General features: G+C 30.9%; 1 protein-coding gene across 4 annotated transcripts; it reads left to right on the plus strand.

Annotated features, from left to right (window-relative positions):
• Positions 1 to 670: 670 nt before the first annotated feature.
• On the plus strand, positions 671 to 9,302 carry LOC111686179 (far upstream element-binding protein 2). 4 transcript variants are annotated; one of them, XM_046954698.1, is made up of 10 exons: positions 671 to 1,035; positions 1,504 to 2,205; positions 2,265 to 2,702; positions 2,770 to 2,916; positions 3,039 to 3,475; positions 4,884 to 5,100; positions 5,464 to 5,718; positions 7,405 to 7,525; positions 7,574 to 7,878; positions 8,625 to 9,302. In XM_046954698.1, the coding sequence occupies exons 1-9, from the start codon at positions 949 to 951 to the stop codon at positions 7,747 to 7,749; spliced, it is 2,580 nt and encodes an 859-aa protein (XP_046810654.1). In that variant the 5' UTR covers positions 671 to 948; the 3' UTR covers positions 7,750 to 7,878; positions 8,625 to 9,302. The 4 variants fall into 4 exon arrangements, with proteins under 4 accessions (XP_046810654.1, XP_046810653.1, XP_046810656.1 ...); XM_046954697.1 differs by having other exon boundaries at positions 672 to 1,035; positions 7,405 to 7,878; positions 8,625 to 9,301; XM_046954700.1 differs by lacking the exon at positions 5,464 to 5,718 and having other exon boundaries at positions 673 to 1,035; positions 8,625 to 9,301.
• Positions 9,303 to 14,292: the final 4,990 nt, after the last annotated feature.

The raw sequence follows: 14,292 nt of genomic DNA on the forward strand, positions 1-14,292 counted from the left end.
ATTTTCGATTTTTCAGACTTTTTCCGACTTTTTCAGACTTTATTCGACTTTCTTCGACATTTTTTCAACTTTCTTCGACTTTTTTCGTCTTTATTCGACTTTTTTCGACTTATCGACTTTTTTCGACTTATCGACTTTATCCGACTTTTCGACTTTTATTCATAAAGTTGACTTTTCGACTTTTTTCACAGACGATAGTCTAGTTATCGACTTTTTTGGAACAAAATAGTCGACTTCGACTTTTTTCGACAAAAGGTCGATTGTTCGATTATTCGAAAGTCGATTTATAGAACCCTACTCTCAAGTGCTGGTACCTTGTTAAGTGTACCGTGTATTGAAAGAAAAAAAAAACATAACATACGTTAAGAGTTGCATTTTACATATAAAATACTTATTATTCTGTATTAATTTTTATTTTCTTATATATTTTATATATGGAAATTTTAAAAATCTAAATATCTATATAATATCAGATTGGGTTTTTTACAAATTTTCTTAAACATTAAAAACCATAAGTAAAAACTTTTGGCGTAGCTGCCGATTTTAAGCTAACGCCGTTGTCACAGCAACCTCCGAAGCAGTTAATGTTTACTGGCACAGGGCTCTGAATCCGCCATTTGTATTTTCATGCCGCATTTGTAGTGAGTTTTTTTTTGGAAAGTGCTGTGAAAAATTGTAATTTTTATACAAAATACAGAAAATATTTAAATAAATTGTAAAAATTTATAAAGTTTATTTAACATATTATAAAGTAAACAAGAAATTCTATGAAATTTCTAAAAAATTAAAGCAAAAAATCGTATATAAATTTAGTGCAAAAAAGCTTCCGCCCTTGTAGAAAGGAACGAGAAAAGAACATCGTGAAAAAATTTTGCACTGACTGATATAATAGATACGCGTGGTATTAAAGTTGTGCATATTAAAAATAATTATTAATTAATAAAAAGTATGGGTGATTTTGGTGGTTCTACAGCAGCACAAAGTAATATAAATCAATCGCAAGCATTTGCAGCGGCTTTACAACGAGCTAAACAGGTAATTTGTTTCTATATATTTTTTTCAGGGTAAAGATTTTTTCTTTTGCTAGAATGAAAAAAATCGATAATTTTTTTGTCATAAGAGAAACGAGTGGAAAATGTAAGAGAGTAGGAAAATAATTCTTACTCTTTATTGAAGCTTGTGGTGTTGAAATGATAATGATATTTAAAGTTTTTATCTAGTTTTGTTATAATTTACTTCTTATTAACATCGAGTTCAGTTCTCTTATAGTTTTGGAATCTAGATCAATTATGGTAGTGTTTTGCTTATGTTACAGTTCTACTGTAGTTCTGTTTAAGATCAGCTTTGGTGTAGTTTTATTTTTGTTTAGTTATAATTCAGTCTAGTTCAGTTCTAGTCAATTGTACATGTTATGTTTTATCAGATCCAGTTCTAGTACAAATATCTTTATCTGAAATGTTGATGTCTCTATTAAACATTCTTTACTATCTATTACATTGATAGATTGCTGCTAAAATCCAACCAAATCCACAGCAAGGTGGTAACAATAGTGGTGGTGGTGGTGGCGGCGGCGGTGGCGCTGGCTTTAAACGTTCCCTAGACGATTCTGATTCAGGACCAGAAAATAAACGTTTCACTAGTCCGGATGCTAATGACTACGGTCATAATAGCAATTCTAATATGAGTGGTGGTGGTGGTTCATCTTCTGGCGGTGGTGGTCCAGCTAATATGACTCAGGCTATTGCCCAAGCAGCAGCTGTTGCAGCTCGTTTAGCTGCTACTGCTGGCAATACCTGTGAAGAACAAGTACGCATTCCCGATTGTCTTATGAGCGCCTTTTATGGTCGCGGCAACAATGAAACTATTTCTCACATACAAGGAGATTCTGGCTGTAAGGTTCAAATGAGCCAAACCGAAGGTGAACGTATTCTTACCTTAAGAGGTTCACGCGAATCGGTGACTAAAGGTCGTGAAGTTATGCAGCAGCTGGCAAATCGTAATGGTGGTGGTAATGTTGAAGTAGTTTTAACAATAAATATGCCACCTCCAGGACCCACAGGTTATCCTCCTTATCAAGAAATCATGATTCCCGGCACCAAAGTTGGTTTAGTCATAGGCAAAGGAGGTGATACAATTAAACAATTACAGGAAAAGACCGGAGCCAAAATGGTCATCATACAAGATGGTCCCAATCAAGAAGTCATTGTAAGTTGATATTTTAAAAAGGTTAAAAACTTAATGATAAAACTATTGATTTGATTTAGAAACCTCTGCGCATTTCGGGCGATCCTCATAAAATTGAGAATGCCAAACAATTGGTCTTGGAATTAATAGCACAAAAAGATGCTCAACAGCAACAACAACAGCAGCAACAAAATAATCGTCCCAATATGGGCGGTAATGGTGGCGGTATGGGTTCCAATAATGGCCCTAACAATGGCGGGGGAAATTATAATAATTTCGGAGGCGGTAACAATGGAGGCGAACAATGTGAAGTATTTGTACCCAAACTGGCTGTTGGTGTAGTAATTGGTAAAGGTGGCGATATGATACGTAAAATCCAACAGGAATGTGGTTGTAAACTACAATTTATACAGGGCAAAAATGATGAGCCCGGTGATCGTAGATGTCTAATACAAGGATCTCGGCAACAAGTGGATGATGCCAAACGTATGATTGATGGTTTAATTGACAATGTTATGGTAAGTAAGAAAAAAGAATAATTAGTTTAAGTAAAATTTATAACTTTTTTTTACATTTTAACTTTAGCAAAGAAATCGTAATGGTAATGGCGGAGGCGGCGGTAATGGTGGTGATAATGGCAATTCCAATTATGGTTATGGCTATGGTGTTAATCATGCCCAACAACCCGCACGTGAAGAAATAACCTTTATGGTACCCGCTTCAAAATGTGGTGTAAGTAGGAATTGTTTTTTAAAAATGGAATTAAAAATTCAACAAAATTCGATTGTAACCCCTAAGTGACCCTAAAATATGTACTATTTCTTTATAATCTATTCGCTTATTTCATCAACTAGATTGTTATTGGTCGTGGTGGTGAAACTATTAAATTAATTAATCAACAATCTGGTGCCTACTGTGAAATGGATCGTAATGCTGTCAATCCACCATCAGAAAAACTCTTCAAATGTAAAGGCACCTCCGAACAAGTAGAAGCTGCCCGTCAAATGATTGCTGAAAAAATAAATATGGAACTGCCGATTATAAATCGTAAATCCATTAATGGTGGTCCACCAAATCAACAAGGTGGAGGTGGTGGTGCTGGCGGTTACAATCCCAATGATCCAAATGCTGCCGCAGCCGCTTACCAACAGCAATGGGCTGCTGGTTATGGTCAGGCCGGTGGTTGGGGTGATCAAGCTCAGCAACAACAAGCTGCTGGTATGGGTCAGGCAGCTCAAGCAGCGGCAAGTCAATCAGCAGATTATTCCACGCAATGGATTGAGTATTACAAGTAAGTTGAAGAAACCCCCCCAAAAAAAATGGCACTGAAAAGGCTCTTAAGCTTCGATCTTATTGAAAAAGTAAAACAAGATTTTTTATGTTAATTCTACTTCACTTCAAGTTTATTTCTAGTTCAATTCTACTTCAGTTTTACTTCTCTATTGCAGTTCTTAATCTTTTCTAGCTCAGTTCTAGTTCAGCTCTAGTTCAGTTCTGGTTCAGTTCTAGTTTAGTTCTAGTTCAGTTCTAGTTCAGTTCTAGTTCAGTTCTAGTTCAGTTCTAGTTCAGTTCTAGTTCAGTTCTAGTTCAGTTCTAGTTCAGTTCTAGTTCAGTTCTAGTACAGTTCTAGTTTAGTTCTAGTTCAGTTCTAGTTCAGTTCTAGTTCAATTCTAGTTCAGTTCTAGTTCAGTTCTAGTTCAGTTCTAGTTCAGTTCTAGTTCAGTTCTAGTTCAGTTCTAGTTCAGTTCTAGTTCAGTTCTAGTTCAGTTCTAGTTCAGTTCTAGTTCAGTTCTAATTCAGTTCTAATTCAGTTCTAGTTCAGTTCTAGTTCAGCTCTAGTTCAGCTCTAGTTCAGTTCTAGTTCAGATCTAGTTCAGTTCTAGTTCAGTTCTAGTTCTGTTCTAGTTCAGTTCTAGTTCAGTTCTAGTTCAGTTCTAGTTCAGTTCTAGTTCAGTTCTAGTTCAGTTCTAGTTCAGTTCTAGTTCAGTTCTAGTTCAGTTCTAGTTCAGTTCTAGTTCAGTTCTAGTTCAGTTCTAGTTCAGTTCTAGTTCAGTTCTAGTTCAGTTCTAGTTCAGTTCTAGTTCAGTTCTAGTTCAGTTCTAATTCAGTTCTAGTTCAGTTCTAGTTCAGATCTAGTTCAGTTCTAGTTCAGTTCTAGTTTAGTTCTAGTTCAGTTCTAGTTTAGCTCTAGTTCAGTTCTAGTTCACTTCTCGTTCAGTTCTAGTTCACTTCTCGTTCAGTTCTAGTTCAGTTCCAGTTCCAGTTCAGTTCTAGTTCAGTTCTAGTTTAGTTCCAGTTCAGTTCTATTTCAGTTCTAGTTCAGTTCTAGTTTAGTTCCAGTTCAGTTCTAGTTCAGTTCTAGTTCAGTTCTAGTTCAGTTCTAGTTCAGTTCTAGTTCAGTTCTAGTTCAGTTCTAGTTTAGTTCCAGTTCAGTTCTAGTTCAGTTCTAGTTCAGTTCTAGTTCAGTTCTAGTTCAGTTCTAGTTCAGTTCTAGTTTAGTTCCAGTTCAGTTCTAGTTCAGTTCTAGTTTAGTTCCAGTTCAGATCTAGTTCAGTTCTAGTTCAGTTCTAGTTCAGTTCTAGTTCAGTTCTAGTTCAGTTCTTGTTCAGATCTAGTTCAGTTCTAGTTCAGTTCTATTATTGGTATATGCAGTGTAATAAAATGCATTTATTAACATAAAAAATATGTCTTATTTATAGATCAATGGGTATGCATCGAGAAGCTGAAATGATTGAACAACAATTAAAGGCTAAACAAGCAAGTGCTGCTCCCCAACCTCAGACACAAGCTCAACCCGCTGCACAACAAGCTCAATCTGCCGGTCAACAATCGCAAGACTATAGTGCCCAATGGGCAGAGTATTATCGTAGTATAGGAAAAATTGAAGAAGCTGAAGCTATTGAAAAACAAATGAAGGTAAGCTACACTTAACTAAATACTCTCTATTTATAACACCATCCAATTTGCAAAATCGAATATAGTGTTAACAATACTTCCAAAACAATATTTTTATATGTATATTAGAGTATTTGCAAAAAAAAATTAGTTAAAAACCGCTTCAACAAAGTTTTAGTTTAGGCATAACAAAAATTAATACCGATAATAAAAAATGTATTACGTTTTTTTCAAGTACATATGTAGTTTGTTTATTACATTTTTCTTTAAATGTTTTTTGTATGTTTAGATGTCACATTATAAAACTGCAATAACCTTTGGAAAACACACACATACTCAATTACTTTTCAAAACGTTTTTATTATTTATTATAAATTAAAATAGGCTTCACAATCATCGGCCTCAACAGCAGCATCGTCATCATCATCATCTGCCTCTGCTGCTGGTGCTTCTGCTGGTGGTGGCGGTGGTTGTAGTGCTGGTACATATACACCATCTGGTGGTATTAGTAGTGGTGGTATTTCGTCGTCTGTTGCTGTTGCTGGTCAACAAACTAATGACTATAGTGCTCAATGGGCTGAATATTATCGTAGTATAGGTAAAATTGAAGAAGCTGAAGCTCTTGAAAAACAATTGAAGGTACGTTGTGTATTTTTTTAAATAAATAAAAAAATAGGCAACATTTTAAACAAATCTATCTTTTGAGTTTAGGTGTTATAAAAAAAAAAAAAAAAAAAAAATAATAACATTTTTTGCACTATTTAGTTAAGCCAGTGGAAAAAGCTTTTGTTTTAATATTCAAATAGATTTTTAAGTTTAAGTTTAATTTCATAATAATTAGTTTTAAGTAAAAACTTCAAAGATATTATGATTGTGGAGTCTATTTGCATTTATCAAATAGATTCAATTAGAAGCAGAATTTTTTTATGGTTACGTATCTTAACTGTTCTTAAATCGCAAACATTTATTGTTTCGAACAAAACTGTTTGAATCGTGAACATTCACTTCTGAAAGTACTTTATATAAAAAAAACATTGAAAAATTAACAAAGCTCAAATATGCTATAAAAAGTCACGATATAGACTGTGGTCTAGATTATAATGAAGACAAGACTATAGGCTAGACTAAAATCTAGACTATGGACGAGATTATAGACTGGACTATTGACTAGACTATTAACTAGACTATAGCCTATACTATAGACTAGACTATAGACAAAACTATAGACAAGACTATAGACTAGGCTATAGACTAGACTATAGACTAGACTATAGGCTAGACTATAGGCTAGACTATAGACTAGACTATAGACTAGACTATGGACTAGACTATGGACTAGACTATGGACTAGACTATAAACTAGACTATGGACTAGACTATAGACTAGACTATTGACTAGACTATAGACTAGACTTTGGACCAGACTATAGATTAGACTTTGGACCAGACTATAGATTAGACATTGGACCAGACTATAGACTAGACTATTGACTAGACTATATACTAGACTATAGACTAGACTATAGACTAAACTAGACTATAGATTAGACTATAGACTAGACTATAGACTAGACTATAGACTAGATTATAGACTAGACTATAGACTAGACTATAGACTAGACTATAGACTAGACTATAGACTAGACTATAGACTAGACTATAGACTAGACTATAGACTAGACTATAGACTAGACTAGAGACTAGACTAGAGACTAGACTAGAGACTAGACTAGAGACTAGACTAGAGACTAGCCTATAGACTAGACTAGAGACTAGACTAGAGACTAGACTATAGACTAGACTAGAGACTAGACTATAGACTAGACTATAGACTAGATTAAAGACTAGACTATAGAATAGACTATAGACTAGAATATAGACTAGACTATAGAATAGATTATAGAATAGACTATAGACTAGACTATAGACTAGAATATAGATTAGACTATAGACTAGACTATTGACTAGACTTTAGACTAGACTATAGATTAGACTATAGACTAGTCTATACACTAGACTATAGGCTAGAATATAGTTATTCTCCAGTTTCCAGATTATTACTGTTGACGAGTTTATAAATTGATCTTTCAGGTTGTGGACCATGATGTTTGGCTTGACTATAGACCAAATATGGTTTTGGTTCGTTTGTTTTCTATTTGGAATTAATCACATTTATAAATATTGTACTGTTCTCTTACAAAATGTTTCATACAATTAAATTCTTACAGATATTAATAAAATTCTTATTTATTAGAGAAAACTCTATTATTAACTAAATTAATTAACTTTTAAAAACTCGTGTTTTTTTGTTGTGTTAATTTTTAGGGAGGACAAAATAGCTCTGGTAATGCTGGTGCAGCTGGCAGTAGTGGTCCTGGAGGTGCACCTGGAGCCCCTGGCGCTAATGCTGGCGGACCAGCCGCCCCTGGAGGTGGTTATCCACAAGGTATGACCCCTAGCCAATATGCTCAATATTCACAATATTATGCCGCAGCTGCTGCCCAAGCGGGAGGATATCCTCAACCTGGTGGTTATGGTGGTCCTGGATCAGCTGGTGGCTATGGAGCTCCTGGAGGTTATCCTGGAGCTCCACAACCACCAGGCAGTGGTCCCAGTCAAGGTGGTGGTGGTGGTGGTGCCAACAGTCAGAAGAAAGGAGACAAACATTAAAGTTTCGCATACACACACACACATATATATACACACCATCAGCATACAACTCTTTTTAATAATAGACTAGAAGGAAAATGGACACAGATTAGAAAGTTGTTGTTGGGGGAGTTTAAAAAAGGATTTGGGGTAAGTTATTGTTTTTGTTTTTTATTGATAAACCTTTTTTTTTATTAGTTTCTTTATTTTTCTTCATTAATTGATTTGTTGTTGTTGTTTTACCTCAATCATATTTATTAAGAAATTATAATCTTTTTCTCTGAATATTGCAAAAAAAAAAAAATTATGAAAAAAAATTTTTTATTCACTTGTTGGGTGCTTTCTTCATACATATTTTATTTACAAAGATTTGTTTTTAACAAAATATTTGTTTTATATATATAGAATGTAAATTGCATTTATTTTTTTTTTTTGTATATAAGAAAATATTTGAAACACGAACTATATTTCAAATATTATTTTCACTTTTTTATTGAAACAATATTAAACAATTATATTGTTGTTATATTATTATATAAATATATACATGTTTTCCTTTTTTTCAAACTTCGTTATGTATATTTTATATATATTTATATTTATAGTTATATAAATATAAAAGTGTATGAATACAAGAAATCAAACAAATTTTTTAAATAACTATTTAATTTATTTTAATATTATAAATATTTACTTGTAGTAGTGTAATTATGAGTTTTCATTTGTTTAATATTTTTATTTCATTTTTTTAACATTTCTTGAATATTTTTTATTATTATTATTTAAAACTTTAATTTTTTTTTAATTTTTATGATTTTAAGTTTTTTTTTTTATAAACTCTAACATAACAAAAACATATTTCTTTTTTTCCTTCCATAAAATTTTTTTTCTTGCAGCTTTCAGTTTTCATATAACAAAAAACATAATGACCTTCTATACAAAATAAAAATACCAAGTCTCTCTCTTATAAAATAAATTTATAAATTAAAAAAAAAACAAAACTAATTATAAAATTTGAAATTTTGTAAAACTGCGTAAGAGTGTTGCGAGTGTGTGGACAAGTGTTTGGTTTGATGTAATTTAAACAACAAAATACTTATTTGCATTATATCAATTTACTTTGATTTTCATTTATTAGTTAATAAGTGTAATTTTTTTTTCTCTCTTTAATATAATTTATATATTATTAATAATTAATAATAATGATAGTAATACACATTTAAAACAACAAAACAAAAAAAAAAAAGAGTTTTTAAATCACATAAGTAAAAATTAAATCCCTAACTAAATATATTAATTAAAAAACTTAATTATTACTATATATAACTATAACTTCGTATCAGGAATGTTAATTCAAAAAAACAAACCCCAAAACAAAATAAAATTTATCTAAAAACGGCCGTTTTTAAGTTAGGTTTATATATATATTAATACAACAACACTCTTTAGCTACTCTAGTTAATAGTTAATTATGATGTTTATAATAATAATAATAATGATGATGATTTCTTTTATTATTGCAAAGAAGTCTTTTTTAAATATCAAAAAAACAAAAGCTTCCTTCTTTTTTTTTATTTCATATACTTTTTTTTTAATAATAAAATTTTATAAAAAATCTATTTCTGTAGCTTTAAATTTTAAATTATAATTAATTATAATTTACTTTTTTTATAATATAAAAAATTAAAACGAAAAAACAAAAACAAACAAAATCGATTGACACTCATTTTTTTTAACACCAACAGACAACTCTTGAAAGGGGAAAATGGAAGTTTTTTTTTATAAGGAAAAAGGAAAATTTTTAGTCTATAGACTTTAGTTTAAAGGCAGTTTAAACTAAAGTTTAAAATTAAACTACGTTTAAGACTATAGATTAGACTAGAGTTTAGACTATAAATTAAACTACGTTTAAGTCTAGAATTCAGTTACGATTATAGAATAGACTAATGAACAGTTAAGACTATAGACTAGACTACAGTTTACTCAATAGGCTGCTTAAACTAAAGTTAAAACTACAGTTTAGACCATAGTTTAGCCTAAAGACTAGATTATAGTTTAGTCTGTAGACTAGACTATAGTTTAGCCTGTAGATTAGACTATAGTTTAACCTGTAGACCAGACTATAGTTTACCCCGTAGACTACACTATAGTTTAGCCTGTAGAATAGACCATATGTTAGCCCGTAAACTAGACTGTAGCTTAGCCTGTAAAGTAGACTATAGTTTATCTTGTAAACTAGACTATAGTTTAGTCGGTAAACTAGACTATAGTTTAGCCTGTGGACTAGACTATAGTTTAGCCTGTAAACTAGACTATAGTTTAGCCTGTAGACTAGACTATAGTTTAGCATGTAAACTAGACTATAGTTTAGCCTGTAAACTTGACTATAGTTTAGCCTGTAAACTAGACTATATTTTAGTCTGTAAACTAGACTATAGTTTAGTCGGTAAACTAGACTATAGTTTAGCCTGTAGATTAGACTATAGTTTAGTCTGTAAACTAGACTATAGTTTAGCCTGTAAACTAGACTATAGTTTAGCTTTTAGATTAGATTATAGTTTATCCTTTAGACTAGACTATAGTTTATCCTTTAGACTAGACTATAGTTTAGCCTGTAGACTAGACTATAGTTTAGCCTGTAAACTAGACTATAGTTTAGTCTGTAAACTAGCCTAATTTACCCTGTAGACTAGACTATAGTTTAGCCTGTAGACTAAACTTTAGACTAGCCTGTAGACCATAGTTTAGCCTGTAGACTAAACTTTAGACTAGCCTGTAGACCATAGTTTAGCCTGTAAACTAGACTGTAGTCTAGCCTGTAGAATAGACTTTAGTTTAGCCTGTAAACTAGATTATAGTTTATCCTATAAACTAGACTATAGTTTAGACTGTAAATTAGATTATAGTTTAATCTGTACACTTAACAAGACTTTCATCTAGGTTAGTGTAAAGACAAGACTATAGATTAATTTACAGATTATTCTATATATTAGACTTCAATTTTAGACTATAGTTCAGACTATAGATTAGACTACAGTTTAAGTTATACACTTGACTATAATTAAGACAATACACTAGAATAGATAAGAGTGTTGTCTACAGGCTAGACTTAAAGTTTAGTCCACATATAAGACAACAGTTTAATCTATAGATTAGACTGCAATTTTGACTATAGACTATAAATCAGGGTTCAGGCTAAACTACATATTAGACTACTGCTTTTAGAAGACATTTCTTTTGAAGACACATTAAAGAAGAAAATTGTCTTTAGATGAAACTTTTCTGAAGAGAACTGTCTTTAGAAACAACTTTTCTATAGAAATTTGTGTTTAGAAAAGTCTTTAGAAAAGACTTTTCTTAAGAAAACTGTCTTTAGAAAACACTTTTCTGAAGAAAACTGCAATGACAAAATGCTATTCTAAAGTCTTTAGAAAACACTCTTCTATCTACTGTCTTCAGATGGAACTTCTTTTTAAAGAAAACCTTCTTCTGATCAAACTTAAAAAATCTGCCTTTAGAAACCACTTTTCTAAAGAAAACAGTATTTAGAAAAGACTTTTCTAAAGAAAACTGTCTTTAGAAAAGGCTTTTCTGAAGAAAACTGTCATGAGGAAACGCTATTCTATTTTTATAAAGAAAACTCTCCTTCAAAGATACTTCTCAAGAGAACACTCTCTTAAAGATACTTTCTAAAGAAATCTCTCTCTCAAAGACACTTTTTAAAGTAAACTCTCTTACAAAGACACTTTTTTTAAAGAAAACTTTCTCAAAGCCACGTTTACAAAGAAAACTCTCTTTTAAAGACATTTTTTCTAAAAAAAAACTCTTTCAAATACACTTTTCTAAAGAAACCACTCTCTAAAAGACGCTTTTCTAAAGAGAATAGTCTGTCAAAGACAATTCTTATAGAAAACTCTCTTATAAAGACACTTTTCTAAAGAAATATTTATTTCAAAGATTCTTTTGTAAAGAAATTTTATTTCAAATATACTTTTGTAAAGAAATCTCTCTTTCAAAGACACTTTTGTAAAGAAATCTCTCTTTCAAAGATATTTTTCTAAAGAAAACACGCTCTCAAAGACATTTTTCTCTCTCAAAGACACTTTTTCAAGAAAACTCTTTCAAAGACACGCTTCTAAAGAAAACTGTCTTTTAGAGCGACGTTTCTAAAGAAAACTCTCTTATAATGACACTTTTCTTAAGAATGCTCTCTTTCAAAGGTACTTTTCTAAAGAAAACACTCTCTCAAAGACACTTTTCTAAAGGAAGCTGCCTTTCAAAGACATTTTCCTTAAGAAAACTCTCTTTCAAAGATACTTTTCTAAATAAAACTCTCTTTCAAAGACATTTTTTTAAAGAAAACTCTCTTTCAAAGACACTCTTCTAACGAACATACTCTTTTAAGAATATATTCAAAAGAACAACTATACGAACTCCATTCCCTTTCAAAGAGCTGTATTCAACAATTAAGTATCCTTATATATATTTTCATATCACCAATATATGTATGTATGTTGCATTAATTTGTTTAAACAATTATAGGAAATTTAACAAGAAATCTTTAATCACAAATGAAAAAAAAAAAACAATTTTTTATTTTTTGTTTAAAATCATACCAAACCCTACTTTGTTAAGTGTTATTTCTTAAACAGAGAGTTATGAGACCAACGGCAACGATGATGGACAGTTACCAACATAAAGAAGAAGAATTAGAAGACTTCAAGAGTTCAACAATAACAACAACAATTACATGAATTTCTGCAATTGCTATACAACATGGAATAAATATTAAATGGTAAGAGTATAATTTGTATGTGTAATGTAAATTTGTTTTTAATTAAAATTAAAAAAAATTTATCAACCTTTTTAATAATGTAAAAATTTTGTTAACAAAAAACACAATCTACAATATATTATTATATTATTTACTTGTAACAATTATGAAAAATGAAATATTTTACAGGTTTGATTTCTAAGTTTTATTTAAGAAATTTAATATTGAAAATTATGAAAAAAACGAAACCTTTATAAGAAGTAAAACAAAAACTTTTTAACATCCTATATATTACCATAATAATTTTATATATTATATATAACAAACAAAAAAATTAACTAATTTTGAATTGAATTTTATGTGTGTGCGTGTAAAGGGGTTTAACAATTTCTCAAAAATTTGTTGAGTTTATTTATAAAGTTTTTTTTATATATATCATAAACCAATACTTTTAACATCCTTATTATGTATTTGATTTTTTTTGTGTATATATAAAAAATACTATATATATTTTGAATTTTGTTAAGATTTTATAATTTTATCAATTTCAGCCTTTTAAGGGGGTACTATTTGTTTATATGGATCATATTATTAAGAAATGTTATGCTCTTTGAAACTTTTATATAATATTAACAATTATATTTTTTGTAAAATTTAAAATCATTTCAATTTGTTTAAAATGTGTAAAGTTTTGTGGCTGTTTAGGTTAGATTGTAATGAAAAGGTAATTCGTCTCTATAAAATGGCTATAGACTAACTATAGTCCAGACTATAGACTAACTATAATCCAGACTACAGATTAACTGTAGTCCAGACTATAGACTAACTACTGTCCAGACTATAGACTGGCTATAGTCCTGAATATAGACTGGTTATAGTCCAGACTATAGACTGACTATAGTCCAGATTATAGACTGACTATAGTCCAGACTAAAGACTAACTATAGTGCAGAACATAGACTAACTATAGTCCAGACTATAAACTGACTATAGTCGAGATTATAGACTTACTATAGCCCAGACTATAGACTTACTATAGTCCAGACTATAGACTTACTATAGTCCAGACTTTAGACCGACTATAGTCCAGACTATAGACTGACTGTAGTCAAGACTATAGCCTGACTTTAGTCAAGACTATAGACTGACTATAGTCAAGACTATAGACTGACTATAGTCAAGACTATAGACTGACTATAGTCAAGACTATAGTCAAGACTATAGACTGACTATAGTCAAGACTTTAGACTGATTATAGTCAAGACTATAGACTGACTATAGTCAAGACTACAGACTGACTATAATCAAGACTATAGACTGACTATAGTCAAGACTATAGACTAACTGTAGTCAAGACTATTGACTGACTATAGTCAAGACTATAGACTGACTATAGTCCAGACAATAGACTGACTATAGTGCAGAATATAGACTAACTATAGTCCAGACTATAAACTGACTATAGTCGAGATTATAGACTTACTATAGCCCAGACTATAGACTTACTATAGTCCAGACTATAGACTTACTATAGTCCAGACTTTAGACCGACTATAGTCCAGACTATAGACTGACTGTAGTCAAGACTATAGACTGACTTTAGTCAAGACTATAGACTGACTATAGTCAAGACTATAGACTGACTATAGTCAAGACTATAGACTGACTATAGTCAAGACTATAGACTAACTATAGTCAAGACTATAGACTGACTATAGTCAAGACTTTAGACTGATTATAGTCAAGACTATAGACTGACTATAGTCAAGACTACAGACTGACTATAATCA

The sequence above is a fragment of the Lucilia cuprina genome, chromosome 6 (assembly GCF_022045245.1).
Source record: "Lucilia cuprina isolate Lc7/37 chromosome 6, ASM2204524v1, whole genome shotgun sequence".
In the NCBI taxonomy this organism is placed as follows: Eukaryota; Metazoa; Arthropoda; class Insecta; order Diptera; family Calliphoridae; genus Lucilia; species Lucilia cuprina.

Bases quoted from the DNA above. Each gene is read 5' to 3' on its own strand.
- LOC111686179 (XM_046954697.1), top strand. From the start codon at position 949: ATGGGTGATTTTGGTGGTTCTACAGCAGCACAAAGTAATATAAATCAA. The intron at 1,036-1,503 runs GTAATTTGTTTC...TTACATTGATAG, and splicing joins CTTTACAACGAGCTAAACAG to ATTGCTGCTAAAATCCAACC. The intron at 2,206-2,264 runs GTAAGTTGATAT...GATTTGATTTAG, and splicing joins GTCCCAATCAAGAAGTCATT to AAACCTCTGCGCATTTCGGG.